General features: G+C 33.5%; 1 protein-coding gene across 1 annotated transcript in view; it reads right to left on the bottom strand.

Moving 5' to 3' along the window:
* Positions 1-2,876: 2,876 nt before the first annotated feature.
* The window catches only part of LOC101908548 (low-density lipoprotein receptor-related protein 1B-like), a 150,169-nt gene continuing 133,425 nt past the window's right edge, over positions 2,877-19,620 (bottom strand). The window contains exons 10-14 of the mRNA XM_059877475.1: positions 19,226-19,248; positions 5,631-5,662; positions 5,344-5,495; positions 4,924-5,048; positions 2,877-3,579 (exon numbers count right to left, since the gene is read on the bottom strand). Of these exons, the coding sequence (XP_059733458.1) occupies positions 3,188-3,579; positions 4,924-5,048; positions 5,344-5,495; positions 5,631-5,662; positions 19,226-19,248 (724 nt within the window). The 3' untranslated portion in view covers positions 2,877-3,187. The remainder of the gene's footprint in view (positions 3,580-4,923; positions 5,049-5,343; positions 5,496-5,630; positions 5,663-19,225; positions 19,249-19,620) is intronic.

Here is a 19,620-nt window from a genome sequence, read left to right as displayed (position 1 = left end):
GAAAAGGAAGGAGGGTTTTCATAGCCTTTCAGATAATTCTGAATATGCTTTTATACTACAGAACATGAAAAGTGATAGTTACTTAAAGGTTAGATTCAGTGTAGAATCAGAAACCATAGTGATGAATGTTTCATACTCCATTTCATTAAATTCATTGGTCTATCTTATACTCTTAATGTATCATTTACCCAGGCATGATTTTATCATATAAGTAGGAAAATTTTGGTTCCCTGAGTTGCGCATATCTTCCAAATGTTGACAATTTCAGTATGCAACAACCCCTCAAATCACTAGTAATACCACTACCATCTCATCAGAAAAGCGTTTAAGTATTGGGAAACTATCAAGCTTACTATAGTAGATACAATTCTTCCAAAAATTTAATTTTTACTTGAAAGCTTGATTTTTATTATGTGCAACAAATGTAGGTTATTTTCCTTGGAATGATAGACTTATGGTATTCAGTCTGCCACACAACCAGGTTTGAATAATCATAGTTTGTCTGTTCCTCATTCAAGTAAAAGATAATGTCAGTTAAAAGAACCATGGACTTACATAAAGACAGAAATACCCAGTTTCCTTTAGCAGCCATTGGACTTAAGAATGCAATAGAAGTTCCCTATTTGTATTTTATCACAGAGTGTAAAAAGAGGTGTAATCTGAAGGATTAGGAAAGATTAAGATTTAATAAAATTATTTTTTTACCTTTTCTTCAAGGACATTCTTAGGTTAAACTGGCTTTTTTTTTTTTTTCCTGCTATTAAGTGGCAGTGAAAAATACACTCACTACTAGTACTGTTTGGTGCTGCTGTCTTCATTAATGCTAAGGTATCATCAGTTTAGCCACAATGGTTTTTCCACCATTGGTGCCATTTTTAACACTGTAAAAAAAGACAAATATCTAGTATTATTATGAACATACTTTTGATCACTTAGATTCCTTGACTCCGTTCCATTGTACCCTCTGCCTTTCCCCAGACAGATTATTTATTCTCTAGACCTTTAATATCTTAGAGATTCTATTAAATTTCAATAGAAATTTAATTTTTTAAATTGAAGAAGTTAATAGATTACATGTGCAACGGGAGCATATTCAACTCTAAATTGTATTAGTCTAAGAAAATGGAGTGAGGACCAAAGAGAATTATAGTATAAACTTCATAGAGCTATAACTAAAGAATCAACAACTCTCAAATGTCTGAACTCTATGATTAGTATATTTATAGTTGTATCTTCATATTTACACACACACTAGAGAGCAAAATAGCATGAATATACAATGCTATATGTATGTTTGTGCTAGAATATACAAATTGGTATTAAACTATCAATAAGTATGGTACCCTACAGAATAACGAAATAATATTTTATATTTGTATATACTTGAAAGTACACAGTTGAACTGACTTGGAAAGGCTGAGTCAGATTTGAATAGACCCAAAGGATTTTGAGATATTAAATGTTGAAAGAACAAAATAAACTATAGCAGGCCTAGCATGGGATGGTAATGTATAATAGAGTTTGACATTAAGTATCTATTTTTCATATGAATAAAATATATAAGTAGATACTGGATCTCTCTAGTTATCTAGTTATCTCTCTAGTTAATATATATTTATATTAACATAAGCTGACTCTTTTATATATTAGCTATATGATAGTAAATATTATAAAATCATTGTCAAAAGTGAGGGAAAATAGGTCTTTTTCAAAAACAGTTGATGAAATTATATATTAATATAGTCTTCTTGAAAAGAAATTTGACCAATTATAAAAATTAACATTGATTTTGCAGTTCTATTTCTAGGATTCTATACAAAAGCAATATTCACATGTGTGAAAAAATATTTATGTGACATTCATTGTAGGTAATGATAAGACACCAAAACAACCTAAATGATTGTCAATAAGAAAATGGTTAAATAAATTAGTTTACCCTTAGTACAGGAGAGATGGGCTTCCCAGGAGGCACTAGTGGTAAAGAACCTGCCTGTCAATGCAGGAGACATAAGAGACTGGGGTCCAATTCCTGGGTCGGGAAGACCCCCTGATCAAGGGCATGGCAACCCATTCCAGTATTCTTGCCTGGGAAATTTCACAGACAGAGGGGCCTGGTGGGCTCTAGTCCATAGAGTCGCAAAGAGCTGGACACGACTGAAGTGACGTGGCACAGAGACACAGGATAGACACAGGCTTTCAAAATAATGAGATAGAGCATTATATACTTAAATGAAAGCCTTTAAAGATATATTCTAAGTGAAAAAAGCAGGTGAATATTGCATACAGATCATTCCATTTTTGTAATTACAAATGAAACACATACATATAGAAAATTCTGGAGGCATGACAACTGTCACAAGTAAGTAAACGGAATTGATGTTGCAGTGATGGGGCAAAAACTTCCTTTCAAATCCATATTACTTGAACATTTTACAATAAACTTATGTATTATTTTGAAATTTAAAAAGTAATGACAAAGGTTGACCTCAATAAAGTAAAATTTGGAAAGTAAGGAATATATGGAAATATGTTCCATATGTTAAACAAGGAATAGGAAGATAGTTCCTGTAAAATTGGATGACAGGAAGAGGTTTCTCTAAATTATATAGATGATTCATACAATATTACATTTGAATCCCATAAAATATTAAAATGACTGTCTTATAAAATTTTTAAATGTCTTAAAAATATGAATTCATTAGTTACATTCTCTCATCAAGAATGTTATATCTGTGATAAAACAGATATATAACAAATATATAACAAAGATATGCAACAGATATATCACAAAGATATATCTTTGATATAACAAAGATAATCTGTGATATTTGAGAAAATAAAATTCACCAAATATAATTAGATAGGTATCCCTAAAGATATAATTCTCCCATTAGAAGAAAATAAAATTAGTAAGTTTTATACTAAAAATTATTTCCCATGAATTTTAATAAACATTTATAATAAACATTATAAAGGAATATACTGAATGTTCCATGATTAGAAGCTAATAATCATAATATTCATGCTGTACATGTTAAGCAGTTAATTGCTTCTTTGACTTTTGGGGTTTTGGATGATATAGTTACACTTGTTTTAGAATAAAAACTCTAGGAAAATGTAATTACTACATGCAATCACCACTCTAATTTCTCTATTACTCCAAATGATACCCGTTTCCACTAAACTATTAAAAAAAAATGTTGTACTTACTTTCAACAATTACTTGTCTGTCTTCCCAGTTATCTTTAATAAGCTGTATATTTCCAAAGTGTGCATCACTGTAGAAGATTCGGTTGCTACCTTTTCTTTGATTATAGTCAAAAGCCAAGGCTATGACATTCTTGAAATAACGTGGATTTTCATATGGCCTTATTGGTGAATTTAAGTTGGTTTCATCAGAAAGATGTATACTTTTTAATATTGTTCTCCCTGAATACAGCAAATAGCCTTCATGCCTTAGGCATGTAACTCCATCTTCTGCCAAATATCCATGGGCACAAGCACAAGTTCTCCAGGAATTTCCTCGATAAAGACAGAGCTGCTGACATCCCCCATTGTTCTTGGCACAAACATTGGTCCCTAGAGAGAAGAAAAAGATACATACACACATTGTGCTTTTGCTTTTGTTTTCCATATAGTTTTTCTTAGAAACATATTAAAAATTAACATTGAATCTTCTGGATTATTTTATTCTTAATTTTAGACTGGTCAGTAAAAAAATCAAACACTGTAAAGTACTGTTTTGTTTTTTTTTTTAGTCACTCCACTTTAAAACCTTAGATTTATTATTTCACACTCTTCTGCTTCCCTGACCATCTAAAGAGAATTATTTAAAAGTTAACCTTAATCTGTTAGTTAAGTACATAACTTTTTTGAAACTTGATACTGAGATTACAATAGGTTTCAAGTATTGTAATCTTTGGAGCAAGTAACTAATTCACTCAAAACATGAACTGAGTTCACCAAGAAAAACAAAGAAGCACTACCTGTGTCTATGAAGTATATAAGGTATTAAAGAAATTCATGGTTCCAATGTTACTAACATCCTTAAGTATACTGGGCATAACTTTTTTACTCCAGTTTTGAGTGAGTGTGTAATATGCTATTAAGATTTCTATGTCAGACTAATTCTCCTTCATGAATCCATCATCCTCTAATGGCACTTAAAATAAATATTATCTTAATAGAAATGATATTAAAAAATATCTAAGTCACTGTCATACCAGTTTAAAAACATTTTAAAGAAAAATGTTTTAAATAAACATATTTTAAGAAAAATGTTTTAAAGAAACATATTTTAAAGAAATATGTTTTAAGGAAACATATTTTAAAGAAAAATGTTTTAAGGAAACATATTTTAAAGAAATACGTTTTAAGGAAACATATTTTAAAGAAATATGTTTTAAGGAAACATATTTCAAAGAAATGATGACTGTGGACACATTTCACACTAATAGCAACCTTCCGAAGCCATCATCACTTTATATATTAAAATATAATCTGACATGAAGACAACCTTTTGGTCCAAGTAATGCAGAATGTTTGGTCAGTTCTAAATAAAATGGAAAAACATTTGGCTGTTCTTTGCTAATATCCTAATTGTGCTTTTTATACTTAGGTTAAATATATGTATTTATCAAATGTTTCTATATTACTTAGTCTAAACCTATACTGAAGACAGGCCAAGTATATAACATGTCCATATCCATGCACTGTCTAGGCAAAAATATCTATCTATGAATGATTATAAATTAATTTCATTAGGCTACCATATGATTTTTGTTAGAAATTAGGGGGTAAAAAAAAGAGGGTCTTGAGGTTTGGGACTTATAAAAATTAATATCTAAGTTAAGTTGATAAATAAATGTTAAAAAAAAAGAGAAAAAATAGCATAAAATGTATTAATAATAGAAGAGCACTGACCTTTCTCTCTTACTCGGTTGAAGATTTTAACCTCCTTCAGGTTGACTCCAAGACCCGTTCTCATGGTTACAGTTTCTGTGGCATCATTCTTGTGGCCCCTTCTGATGGACCCATTGGCATGTGCTCTGCCAAGAAGTTGAACATACACGATTAATAATCCTTAACTAATTCAAACCAAACCAGTTATTTAAGCTGAAGATAACAGATGGCCCAGCAGAAGGGAAAGAAACCAACATTAGTCTGTGACATTGAAAGAGTTGAGCCTGGAATAGCAAGAGCAACTGCCTTTTTTTGTGGAAATTACATGGTTTGTGAGATTTTTTTGTGACCTTGGTAAGAAATGGCTAATCCTACAAGGGTAAATCAACTGACACTAAAATAACATTTTGAGACTCAAATACTTATGAAAAAATAAATTACCTGTCAGACCAGTAGATGTAAGCCCCAAAGACTGCAACTGAAAACATATCCACATTGTTCCCTGACAGCACCATCTCACGATTCCCACCAGTCTCAAGGTCAATTCTTTCTATCTTGTCTGTTCGAGCATCACACCAGTACAATTTATTTTCCTAAGATCGATTGAAAAGTAATATTACAAGCTGTTTTTTATTAAGTGTTTTACAAAGAAAATAAGAGAACACTAAAAATTGAGTAAAGCAAGTTTGCATTTAATGCAGTTTAAACACTTAAGACAACCAACAGACCTCAAAGTCAATGGAGATACCATTTGGCCACGCTATTCCCCATGCTCACGAGGACAACCTTCTCTGAGCCATCCAAGCGAGCCTTTCCAATGCAGGGCATCTGTCCCCACTCAGTCCAGAACAAGTAGCTGAAATGAAATTTTAGGTAAACTCAGGTAAACACAAAAATGTATATTATTAATAAAAACAGCAATAACATTCATATTAACAACAAAAATACCTTTTACAAATAAATATATATATGTATTTGTTTGCAATAAAATAATTTTTATTGTAAAAAATTAGCTATTCATAGAAAGTACTAGGAAGAGTTTCCAAAATACCCTGTGTACACACTACCCTACCTGAAATGCCTTATACTTGCTTAATTTGCTCCTGTTTTTGATATCACAAACATCATTTCCTTCAAGAAGCCTTCTATGTTCTGATTTTTGCACCATACATTCTACTTCATTGTGTGAATTAGAGTGGCAAATTTACACTTGTATTTCTTTACAATTTTACTTTTTATTGATATATTTGGGTGCTATTAGATGTTAAGCACAATGAGGACAGAGATCTTTATTATTCACTGTTAACCTACAGCACTAGGTAATTTATGAATGCATACACAAATGCAGTATAACTTTCAATTCTGTCCACTTAGATTGCTAAATGGCTAGCTCTTCTAGTTTGAATTATATAAATTATCTTGTGATGCCATTTTAAAGCATGAATTCATACAAAGCAAAGCTTATTTTAGTAATCTGTAATATGGAAGTACTATGGAAGAAACTAAAATATAGAAAGAAAATCAGACAGAAAATGCAGAAATAAAACATGTCAATAAATGAAATGTTAAAACACAGAAGGTACATAATCCATGTTTTATTTCACCTATTCTTTCGAGAAATATAATATTTATATTCAGTTCAGTTCAGTCACTCAGTCGTGTCCGACTTTTTGCGACCCCATAATCCTAGCACGCCAGGCCTCCCTGTCCATCACCAACTCCCGGAGTTCACCCAGACTCAAGTCCATCGAGTCAGTGATGCCATCCAGCCATCTCATCCTCTGTCGTCCCCTTCTCCTCCTGCCCCCAATCACTCCCAGCATTAGAGTCTTTTCCAATGAGTCAACTCTTCGCATGAGGTGGCCAAAGTACTGGAGTTTCAGCTTTAGCATCATTCCTTCCAAAGAAATCCCAGGGCTGATCTCCTTCAGAATGGACTGGTTGGATCTCCTTGCAGTCCAAGGGACTCTCAAGAGTCTTCTCCAACACCACAGTTCAAAAGCATCAATTTTTCAGCGCTCAGCCTTCTTCACAGTCCAACTCTCACATCCATACATGACCACAGGAAAAACCATAGCCTTAACTAGATGAACCTTTGTTGGCAAAGTAATGTCTCTGCTTTTCAATATGCTATCTAGGTTGGTCATAACTTTCCTTCCAAGGACTAAGCGTCTTTTAATTTCATGGCTGCAGTCACCATCTGCAGTGATTTTGGAGCCCCAAAAAATAAAGTCTGACACTGTTTCTCCATCTATTTCCCATGAAGTGATGGGACCAGATGCCATGATCTTCGTTTTCTGAATGCTGAGCTTTAAGCCAACTTTTTCACTCTCCACTTTCACTTTCATCAAGAGGCTTTTGAGTTCCTCTTCACTTTCTGCCATAAGAGTGATGTCATCTGCATATGTGAGGTTATTGATATTTCTCCCAGCAATCTTGATTCCAGCTTGTATTTCTTCCAGTCCAGCGTTTCTCATGATGTACTCTGCATATAAGTTAAATAAGCAGGGTGACAATATACAGCCTTGACGTACTCCTTTTCCTATTTGGAAGCAGTCTGTTGTTCCATGTCCAGTTCTAACTGTTTTTTCCTGACCTGCATACAAATTTCTCAAAAGGCAGATCAGGTGGTCTGGTATTCCCATCTCTTTCAGAATTTTCCACACAGTCAAAGGCTTTGCCATAGTCAATAAAGCAGAAATAGATGTTTTTCTGGAACTCTCTTGCTTTTTCCACGATCCAGTGGATGTTGGCAATTTGATCTCTGGTTCCTCTGCCTTTTCTAAAACCAGCTTGAACATCTGGAAGTTCACTGTTCACATGTTGCTTAAGCCTGGCTTGGAGAATTTTGAGCATTACTTTACTAGCATGTGAGATGAGTGCAATTGTGTGGTAGTTTGAGCATTCTTTGGCATTGCCTTTCTTTGGGATTGGAATGAAAACTGACCTTTTCCAGTCCTGTGGCCACTGCTGAGTTTTCCCAAATTTGCTGGCATATTGAGTGCAGCACTTTCACAGCATCATCTTTCAGGACTTGAAATAGCTGAACTGGAATTCCATCACCTCCACTATCTTTGTTCGTAGTGATGCTTTTAAGGCCCACTTGACTTCGCATTCCCAGGATGTCTGGCTCTAGGTGAGTGATCACACCATCATGATTATCTTGGTCCTGAAGATCTTTTTTGTACAGTTCTTCTGTGTATTCTTGCCATCTCTTCTTAATATCTTCTGCTTCTGTTATTACAATACAGAAATTCATGCTTTCAGATAAACCAGATCTATTCTTCTGAAGTTATGCCCAGTGAAGCTTTATTCAGCTGTCAGAAAATAGCAGTGACTAAAGTTTAGAAAAATATGGCAATCATTGACTCATCACACAAAAGAGTGTATACTCTGTGCATATTTGTTGTGACCAACCTAGACAGCATACTGAAAAGCAGAGACATTACTTTGCCAACAAAGGTTCCGTCTAGTCAAGGCTATGGTTTTTCCAGTGGTCATGTATGGATGTGAGAGTTGGACTGTGAAGAAAGCTGAGCACCGAAGAACGGATGCTTTTGAAATGTGGTGTTGGAGAAGACTCTTGAGAGCGCCTTGGACTGCAAGGAGATCCAACCAGTCCATTCTGAAGGAGATCAGCCCTGGGTGTTCTTTGGAAGGACTGATGCTGAAGCTGAAACTCCAGTACTTTGGCCTCCTCATGCAGACTGACTCATTGGAAAAGACTCTGATGCTGGGAGGGATTGGGGGCAGGAGAAGAAGGGGACGACAGAGGATGAGATGGCTGGATGGCATCACCGACTTGATGGACATGAGTTTGAGTGAACTCCAGGAATTGGTGATGGACAGGGAGGCCTGATGTGCTGCGATTCATGGGGTCGCCAAGTGTCAGACATGACTGAGTGACTGCACTGAACTGAACTGACTGATATAAGCAATCGTACACAAGAAGAGAAAGTGAGACTGCATATAGAAACAACTGAGCGACTGATCTGATCTGATCTGATCTGATGTTCACATTTTGTATTTCTCCATGAAAATACTAAACTATATAAAAATATGTGTATATCCTTTATACATATTGTTTTGATTTATCTTAAAAGTTGATTTTTTCCCCCTGAAAATGCTGTATAAAATAAATGCATTGGACTTTTACAACCAAATTGAGCTATGGCTGGAATCCCAAGTATATTAATTCTGAAGAAACTTTCACTCCTATTTATAAGCTCTATAAATCAAAAAGGGAAAACTTTGTAGCAAGAAATCCAACTATTAATATTTTACTGATTATATCTAGGTTGAAGCAGGCATGATGATACCTATACTTGTATTAAAATTATGAGTTTTAAGTCTTTAAGGGACATTGCATTAAAAAATTATTAAAAATTAATATTTTAACTGAAAGGTAAATGTGTTGCATCATTTAACTTTTCAAGGAGAAATTTTAGCATTACCAATGACATTAAAATGACTAATCAGTTGTTTGTTAAGATGGGAAGAACGTTATACTGTGAAGGAGGCATTTTAGGCACCACGACAGATGTGTTTATTTATTCAATATGATTCTTGTCATATACTTTTAATATATTCCAGAGTTAAAATATGGAAGGAAGGGAGTATAATATATATTTTATTTAATAGTAAACTGCTTTCAAATGTACTAAATGACTAATAAAAATATTATATCAAGTGAGTAGGTCAAATCAGCCATTTAACATATTAAATCTCACAACTATAGAAACTGCAATTCAGGGAGTTAATGATCATAATCACATGGCTGATAAGGGAACTGCACACAGGCTTTATTAACCCAGGTCTGTACCTTCTTCTCTATGTTGTCTCAAAAAATACAAATATAATACAACAACAATATCAAATGTTATTTTCCCCTAGGTATAAATATAGCAAAAATCTCCATACTTAAAACACAAAACAAAATATGAAAAAAGTCTTAGTCTTAAAAATAAGTCTCTCCTTCTTTATCCCTTGTTTCCTCCTATTTTAAATTTGCAACACTTCCATGCAGGAGGCTTAGATGAATGGCAACAAAATTAGGAATAAAAAAATATTCAAAATAAAACTGTCTTGAATACAGAGTTTATTCAATTTTCAGTAGTAATTTGACAAACTGTTACAACATATCTAAATAGGACAAAACTGACTGCAGGCATCACTTTTGTGGCTAAAATATTTATCAGCTTAATACAACTAAAAGATTCTACACCCACCAAAGTTAAGCAACATTTTATGAATGTCAGGTAAATAACAACTGATTTGCTCATTAAACTGAAAAGGAGAGTACAAAATTAACACCTTGAAAACCTTTGGGAATGATAAACCAAATGTAGAGAAAGAATGCTACTTACAAAACTGAAGGGAGAAACTTATGAATAATTTAAGAAGCAATTTACATATACATGTTTGATTTATTTTTAATGAACATAGATTCTTCATATCTAAATGTGATATCTAGCAATGGGAAGAAATGAAAATTGTTTTCACTGGTTTTTGAGACTCCATGGAAATTAAGATTCAGTGATAGCATTTCAAATTGTATCATCCCCATATGAGTTCAGTTTTGCTGTTGTGAAGTGTTTGTTGGTTCATATGATACAACCAAGAAAATTGCCTTTAGAGTATTAACTTGGTTGATCTAGCCCTGAAAATACTTTTCAAGGCTATCCCAGATCCAGAAATTTTTTAAATTATCAAAATCAAATGCTGCAAAAGACATTTCTCTGGATAATAATTTGTTTTACACTGAAAATACCCTCATTCACAGAAGCTTACAGTTACAGAATTAAAAACAGATTAAAAAAAACCAGACATTCAAAAGTGGTTTGAAATATTTTTTTTTTTTTTTTAATTTTATTTTATTTTATTTTTTTTTATTCTTCCAATTTTATTTTATTTTTAAACTTTACATAATTGTATTAGTTTTGCCAAATATCAAAATGAATCCACCACAGGTATACATGTGAAATATTATAGAAATACTATTAATATCAGAAATCATCATAACACAAATATCCCTATTGTCTTAATTAGACATAGAAGTTCTTGACAGGAATATGTGCAAAGAATACATATTACAAGTTAACTTCCAATTAACTTTTGATATTTCAGTAATATGTAGAAGACTATTGGGTAGAGTTGAGTCCCCAAAAGTTTTTTAATTTATAATTGTAGTGATCACAGAATTAGTTTACACATAGGTGTGTTAATAATGGAAAACAAATATTTTTACATAACAATTAGATTCTGCTGAAAAATATACTTTCAAGGTACTATACATGTCTTTGAATAGTTCCAAAAAATATTTTGGGGGAAAGAAGGCTAACAGGAAACCTAAGCTCCAAATCTGGTGGGGAAAGAATAAAGGAATATGAGTAAGAGAAGAATGAACATGTTTAAATTGTTACAGACATATATTAAATATGATTCTTATATTTTAAATACATGAAAAATAGTGAAAAGCCTCTAATTTGAATCAATCATTTTCTTTTAAGGTTCTTTGACTCTTTCACTGGAGCATAGATCTGGGTTGCAATTTTTACAATAAATTTGCTATTTCCTCTAGTCCTATCCTTTCCCTAAGAGAATATAACATAGATACTTTATCAGATGTGCTGGAGAAAACCTGAAATAGTCAAAAATTGCCATGCTGGTACAAAAAATGAATATCACATTAATCTCTAACATAGGCAATTGGTTGAAAAGAGAATGAAGAATGTCACTCTGTTCTCTGCTAGAGTGGAGTTCAACATTGTGTTAGTTTATCTGTAGAAAGTAAGAAAGACAAAAGCCCTATAGGGTTTTATATATCGGGAATAGTAACTGAGCAATATCACTAGAATCACTTAAAACACATACTAATTGTATACCTCAGCCCATATATCTGTCTCTAAATTCATGCCAAAGCACAAGCAAAATAATACAGTATTGTCAAAGTTTGAATACATTTCATGAATATGTGAATTGACATCCTTCATCCTCTATGAGGAATATGGTATATTCCTCTATTTCTGAGAGGGATTATTCACACCCCTTTTGCCTTCATTTGTGTGCAGTTTTTGTTTTGACAAAGTATTACATGCCAATCCCAAATCACTTTTCAAGTCCTGATGTGTTACTATTTCTCAGAAGCTCCTGAAAGTATAAAAAGAATGCAACCACAGATACTGGAACACTCTGCTCAAAGAAAGTCTAGAAAAATATAACCTTGAATACTACTTTCTAATTTTTTTATAGTGGTTTGGTGGATGATTCTCAAAAGTATTCTTTCATTGCAGTCATGCACTCATTCAACAAATATTAAATAGGTATCTATTAAGTGCCAGGAACTGATAATAAGAGATGAATTGGACTCAGTGACCCTTATAAAGGTCACTGTTTAATGACAGACACAAATGGGTAAATAAAGAATTACCTGAGAAAAATGTTAACAGCAATGCTTAAAACTTGCTAGTTTTAAGTCTCTGTAAGTCATCAAAGTAGGGGCTTCAACACAAAAACTGTGCAAGTGCTATGGTGAGAGAAGTTGTAATCCCCATAAACAACTTCAGAGGTGAACTTTCTAAGCAAATAAAGATACAGGCCATCTTGGTTGTTGTCTCTGTTTCAACTTAGAAATATTTTTATTATTTCTTAATATTGAAGACCTGTTTCTTCAGGTGGTATTCTGTTATTTTTTATCATTAAGTTTTACATTAGATTCCTTCTTGACTTTTCAAGGAAATCCAACAAGTCCATCCTAAAGGAAATCAGTCCTGAATATTCATTGGAAGGACTGATGTTGAAGCTGAAACTCCAATACTTTGGCCACCTGATATAAAGAACTGACTCATTTTAAAGGACCCTGATGCTGGGAAAGATTGAAGGTCGGGGGAGAAGGGGATGACAGAGGATGAGATGGTTGGATGGCATCACCAACTCAATGGACATGAGTTTGAGTAAACTCTGGGAGTTAGTGATGGACAGGGAAGCCTGGTGTGCTGCAGTCAATGGGGTCACAAAGAGTCAGACACAACTGAGCAACTGAATTGAACTGAACTGACTTTGCAATATTAAGTAATTATGTAAAACAATTATGTGTGTGTCCAGCCAACAGTGGAGAAATATGGAGAAAAAATCTTTAGAAAGAAACATTCCATTGCATCTGTAATTCCATAACATGTTAGGTTTATATTTAATTCCTTATTTTATATATGTATTTATACCCTGCCATATTTCCCATCCTTTCATTTTAATAAATGTGTACATATACATATATATATATATATATATATATATACATATTAGTTTGTATTTATATGGTTAACAGTTGTTTTCCTGAGTGAGTGGTCCATTTTTTAATTTCCTTTTTGTTTTCTCAATTTATAACACTTGATGTTTCCCTATAATATATGCATTTTCCTATGAAATATTTAACACAGACTCCAAGAGCCTAGACTTCTAGTGCTCATGAGTTGATTTGGAATTCTTAAAATATTATACAGAAAATTTTAACTGGTTTCATGACACCCAAACCATCTTATATATCAGTCATATCAACCTGCCCTGGATATCCCATGTTAAAACAAACTGAAGAAATTTCTATAAGCAGACAGAGAAATATCTTAAACTTCTTGTTTACCCTTTACTGAATTTTTACTGGTTGGATCTCTTAAGAAATTAGGAACAAGGTCCTATACTTTTGTGCAACTGTTACTGGTCTCCATTCAACATGGCTTTGGTAGTCTGGCCCAGGGCCTCCTTCTTACAAAAGGAAGTGCCATGACCTTTCTGGGTTTTCTTTCTCCCTCACTAGCTTGTACCCGCAATGAAAGCAGAAGGCATCTTTATCACTTCTGGCCCTTCATTTTTCTTTTCAGTGGGAAAGGTAAGATTTAAGATTTGTGCTTAGAGGTGAAGAAATGAGAAACATATAGGGAAAAAAACAGGTAAGACATAACTACCTTTGAAAGAAGAGTGATTGAAGTAGAATTTTGGAGAAAATACTTAATGGAAAATAAAACACAGCAGTTTTCTTTCATTTGTCCTTATAATTTGTTAATATGCCTCTCTCAGAGTCTTGTATTAATAGAAAAAGGTGGATGTGATTTGGGGTACTATTGTGGTATTTCTGAGTTACTTAACCATCATGGTATATTAATATTATGAATTAGCACCCTGATTCCATCATTATTTCTATTGCAAATCAAAGTTAATTCCTTCTTTATTGTATATCACCTTGACTTCAGATACAAAATATACTTTAGGAGATGGTGTTAAACTATGCTATACTTTTGTTGTTTCAAAGATGTTAAACTTTAATTCATGACCTTCTATATATTATTGAACATATCCAAAATGCACATATATATATACACACACACATACACATATATGTAATCAATCAAAGACCATTTAACAGGTGTACTTGTTGAATACCAAGATACCACAGAAAGCTGGATCTTTGCCATGGAAAGGAACACTTCTCAGAAAGTTATTTATGCTCATAGAGATATAAAGCTAAATTAAGAGAGGCAATGTAGATCCTGGTGCCTAAAAAGGGGGAAAAATAGAGTATTTGTGCTTCATTTAGAGATCATACATCATGGAAGATTAACTAGCTTTTTTGATATCATACTGTGACTTTCTACACATCTTTTGTTGTTGTTGTTGTAGGTAGAAAAACACTTTTTAGCATAAAGAGATTGCATTTTAATTTTTTAAAGAGTGAGGCCTTACCAAAGAAAAAGGGAGTCAGTGGAGGAGAGAAACTGATTTTTCAAGCTAAACTAAATTCATATACACTTTCTATTTTGCATTTGGATACACTTTAAAAGACTTCAAGTCTCCATTGTTCAAAATCAGGCTTCATGCCCCACTCTTCAAGGAACATTTATATTTTGGATTCAGCTGATTTACTCCATTATGGTTCACCTTTTCCTTTGGTAAGGACACCTGCCACTTTTTAACTTTAGGCAGAATATTTAAATGCTGTACTTCATTCCTATGATATGAATTTTGACACTTATATGACTATGTAATATTACCTGGAAATCGGTGTTTAAGTAACTTTTACGCAGAGTGATCATTGATAAGCCCTTTTCCCACTCCTCTAAACTCATCAGTAAGCATATAGATAAGGTATTGGAAGACACTTTTCACTAATATTTCCAAGCAGTAATAAACATTTCCTGAAAAGAAACATAATATCTAAAAAGGTATATCAAGTCAATTTTGAATCCTGAAAAATGTCTATAGATGCAGTAATACTGAAGAAAAGTTTTTAAGAAGTGAAGATAGAGAAATAATATTTAAAATGGCTATTCATGTCAAAGATTTTTTTTGAGGGATGAAATGTGAATCTTGTGGGGAGGGGAGGCTCAAAATTAATAAATCAAAAGTGTTTACTGAGATCTGCCAGCTAAGTCAGCTCTGAGCTCAGAGTCACAATGGAGAGAAGTGGAAAACTTAAGAGACACCTGGAGATTAAAAATGACAGGATTTACAGACAGATGGAAATAGTTGATGAAAACCTGTGGAAAGTCTAAGTTTCGATCTTGTCAGGACAAAAGAACCATGGTTACACAAAAAGACACAATGTTTAGGACAGAAAGTAGATGAAAAATAGATGTAGTATATGAAAGTAGATAAAAAAAGTTTTAGTGAAAGTTGGATGTCACTGAAATAAGAATAAATCATTTCTAAAGGAAATTGTAAACAGAAATAAAAGGAATGAAGATAAAATATTGGATGTAATGCAATGATTAAAGTTAGAAACATGAAAATATATGTAAAAGATAAATATAGCAAGTGAGAAAATAGCATACAAAGCTTTAAATGTGTGTGCTCAGAACAGATACACAGTGCTCAAAAAAAAAAAAAAAAAAAACCTATATATATATGGAAGGGATCAGAGAGAACAGTAAAACTCCAAGTTAAAGAAGGTAACAGAGCAAAACTCTTGAGTGGATAATCAATGGAAAAATGTTAAGAAGGCAAGCAGTATGAAACCTGAAAAAAAAAAATCTGGATTTAGCTATGGATAAATTTAGATATTCCTAGAAAGAACTAAAGCTGAAAACTCATTTCAGAAATTCAATGATGAGACATTTACTTCTAAGAACTAGAGAAGTAAACATGCAGAGAGAAATAGGGCAGCATTTTTCTTTTCAAATAAGAGGGATCTTAGCCTAGTTGAAAGCAAAGGGAAAATCTTCATTGTAAGTTAAAGATGATAGAATGGAAGAGTAACTGCAATGAGATGCCCAAAGAAATGGATGCCATTGTGTCTAGAATAAAAGTGAAGTATATTTAAGTAAGGGGGAAAAAAAAAAAAAACTTTCTCTGAGGTTATATACTCTATTTCAAACATTCACATTATGAATGTGTATATTCGCTCTAATACATTTAAACACCAAATCCATTTAATTGCTTTACTAATAGCTGACAATTTTGCCATCTTCCCCCTCCAAGATGACATAGAGACCTTATGACTCATGTTGTTGATCCTGTGAACATCCCAGCTCATGCTTCCTCATCTTTTCTGTTTCAGGGACTTACATCTATCTCTCTTTTGCCTCAACCTTACATTACTCTAACTTCCTGTTCTTGGTTTCATTCCACTTCATCACTAATTTCTAGACCTCATCTCCTGATTAGCAACTCATGGTTACTCCCTTATAATTGCCAACTTTGATTATGTTATCACCTGCTCCCTTTTGGGGTTATTTTTCCCATCATTTTTCTACTGCTAAGTTACCAAGCATTCTTACTCAAGGTCATATAAATACCTCATTAGATTCTAGAAGTTCATTGCAGCTGGACACATGTTGCTTAATCCTTTTTATTCATATTCTATTTGCCACAATAATTTCAGCAAATCTACCTATTCACTTATAGCCACTAATTCTATGCATATCATCTATGACTTTCTTCAATTTCACTAATTTTAACCTCTAAAATAGATTCTACTGGCATATTCTTACTGCTGAAGCTGAAGCTCCAATACTTTGGCCACCTGATATGAAGAGTCAATTCACTGGAGAAGACCCTGATGCTGGGAAAGATTGAAGGCAGGAAGAGAAGGGGACGACAGAGGATGAGATGGTTGGGTGGCATCACCAACTCAATGACATGAGTTTGAGCAAACTCTGGGAGATGGTGAAGGACAGGGAAGCCTGGCGTGCTGCAGTCCATGAGGTCACAAAGAGTCAGACACAACTGAGTGACTGAACAACAACTGGCGTACTCTGTTCCCTTCATTCATTCCATTGCCAAAAATAGAAGAGAACTTTCCCTAATATAATCATCCTATTTAAATTTACCTCATTTAATCTTCCCAATAACCACAAATGATATAGCATTTGAGATCAAGATACTTAAAAAGATATCAAAGGTAGGAAATGTCCACATTGACCTTCCAAACTGTAGTGGACACCATTGGTGCTGCATTTAGACACCCTCTGATCCTGTTTGCGATTTCTAGGCACTCTGATACCCAGCTACTGTACCCTTTTCTTTTTGGTAACTCATATAGGCAACATTTTTCAGAGGACAGCTACTAGAATCTCCTTTTGCAAGTGGTGCTGAGAGCAAGAAATCTTGGGAATGTATATCTCCCCAGGGTTGCCCTATCCAGTGAATAACTGGCTGGGAGTTTGAAGTCAAGCTTCCTTGCTAAGTGAGGTTTACCCTCCAAAACTTTCCAAGGTTCACAGTTGAACCTTTGTTTGGCCCCTTTCTTATCTGACTTCTACCTGACTTGAATTTTCATTCCAGGATCTGTTTTCAGAGATACCTGATTTAAGATTCAAATCTTTTCCATCTGCTATCCTCCATTCTTCCTATTCCACCCTATTGCTTCTTCCTTGCCAAGGTTACTGCTAAACTCCTTGGAATCTATCTCCTCTTTACACACATTTTCTTCCACCCCTCAGCTGATGAATATGTGCAATACCTCCCTGGTCCCATACTAAGAAAAACCTTTCTTTATACCCTACTATCTTCTCAACAAACTTTCTATTTTTTACTCTTTTTCTTCATTGTCCAAATTTCTGTCACTGTAGTCTAAATATTCTGGCTCTATTTTCTAATTATCTTTCACTTATTAATTCTTTATATTTGGCTTCTGCTCTTATCAGTTTCCTGAAATTCATAACAATTAAAAATGTCATCCCTCTCACCAATTACATGTCCTGTTTTCTGCTTTTATGTCTCTCAATCTCCTTCTTGCAGATACATTTGAAGTTTTTCCTAAAACTCTCTTCTCTTGATTTCTATGACAGTGATTTTTCTGAGTACTTGAAATGGCTTCTTTCTCTGCATTTCTTTTGCCTTATTGCTAATTTTGTTTTTGCTCCTCATAATCATTTTATCCCCTATTTGTAAACATTCTTCATTCATGTCATTAGACTTTTTTTCCTATAGTCTTCCTTGGATAATTTCATCCACTACCATTTTTTATTGCAGAACCTGAACTCTGTTGGAATAAGTAGGAATGACTCTATATTTATCCAACTCTTGCCTCTATTTATGCTTTACTATCTCTTCTCCAGAATTTGCTATCTCAGGAAGAATCCAAGATTTCCAAGACAATCCTAGTTAAAAAAAACAGAATGATATTATTAAGATTAATTCTCATGCATAAAAGACCAGATCTTTCTAAGTCCAAACTTTTATCTCGTATCTATTTTAAAATATTATTCCCTCTTTCCAGCTTAGATCTGACACCTCCTGGCTTAAGAACTTGCAGTAAAAAACTCACACAACTTTTCCATTTACAACTTTTATATTTATTTTAGTTTCCCACTTATATATTGGTCTCTGGTTGTCTCTCTTTATTGATCTAAGGGCAGAGAAAGAATCCTTCCTCTTCCTGCATAACATCCTTCCTGGAAGGATAAAGAACCATTCTGAAGAATTTCTTAAAGAATGCAACAACTTCAATGTACTTCTGATCTCTGCTTATGTGGATTCTCTGCAGTCATGGGGAAGGCTTAGGAGAGAGGATCCAGGACCAGTTTGTGTTTCATTTGGTAAACTGGGGATGGAGTCATCATAACATTTTTAAAATGTGGGGAATCCAATTGCCAATTTTATGGCCCCAACTTATCTTCCACCTACATTAACTACTTTTCCCTACATGTCCTTTATATACTTTTGCTCTTGGCAATGTCCTTTGCTTTGCCACTACTAATTTTTTATTTATTTTATTTCTTATTCATATAATACATTTCACTCCATCTCAAAAACATTCTTTCTTCATGTCTCCTCAATAAAGTGTCTACTAATCATCACCACAGCTGCTACTACCCTCACTTTTACTACCTACACCAGTCATAAGCTATCTGTTTTCTGAAAATTTAATGTAGTTTTACAATAGTCATATAAAAATTTTCACTTTAACATGAAATTTAGGTATCAGATTTAAGCTTGAGTTATATCAATATAGCCTTTTGGTGCTTCCATATTAGTTCTACTTTACATTATGTTACTTAATTTTCTAACACAATTTTGTACTTGTTTAAAAGTTTCAACAGAAAACTCATTGTGAACAAAAGCTACACCTTATTTATATCATCATACTTTACAGTGTCTACTGGTATCTTTCACATCATCTATCGTCCTGTTTTGTCAACATGTACTGAATTAAAGGCTGAGGAGGAGATGGAGACATCCTGACATGATCTTGTTGGCTGGGAGTAGCACTTAAAGTGACAAAATAGT

This window comes from Bos taurus, chromosome 2 (assembly GCF_002263795.3).
Source record: "Bos taurus isolate L1 Dominette 01449 registration number 42190680 breed Hereford chromosome 2, ARS-UCD2.0, whole genome shotgun sequence".
Taxonomy (NCBI): Eukaryota; Metazoa; Chordata; class Mammalia; order Artiodactyla; family Bovidae; genus Bos; species Bos taurus.
The sequence above is the reverse complement of the archived record's forward strand: the minus strand, read 5'-3'. Positions and strand labels throughout refer to the sequence as shown.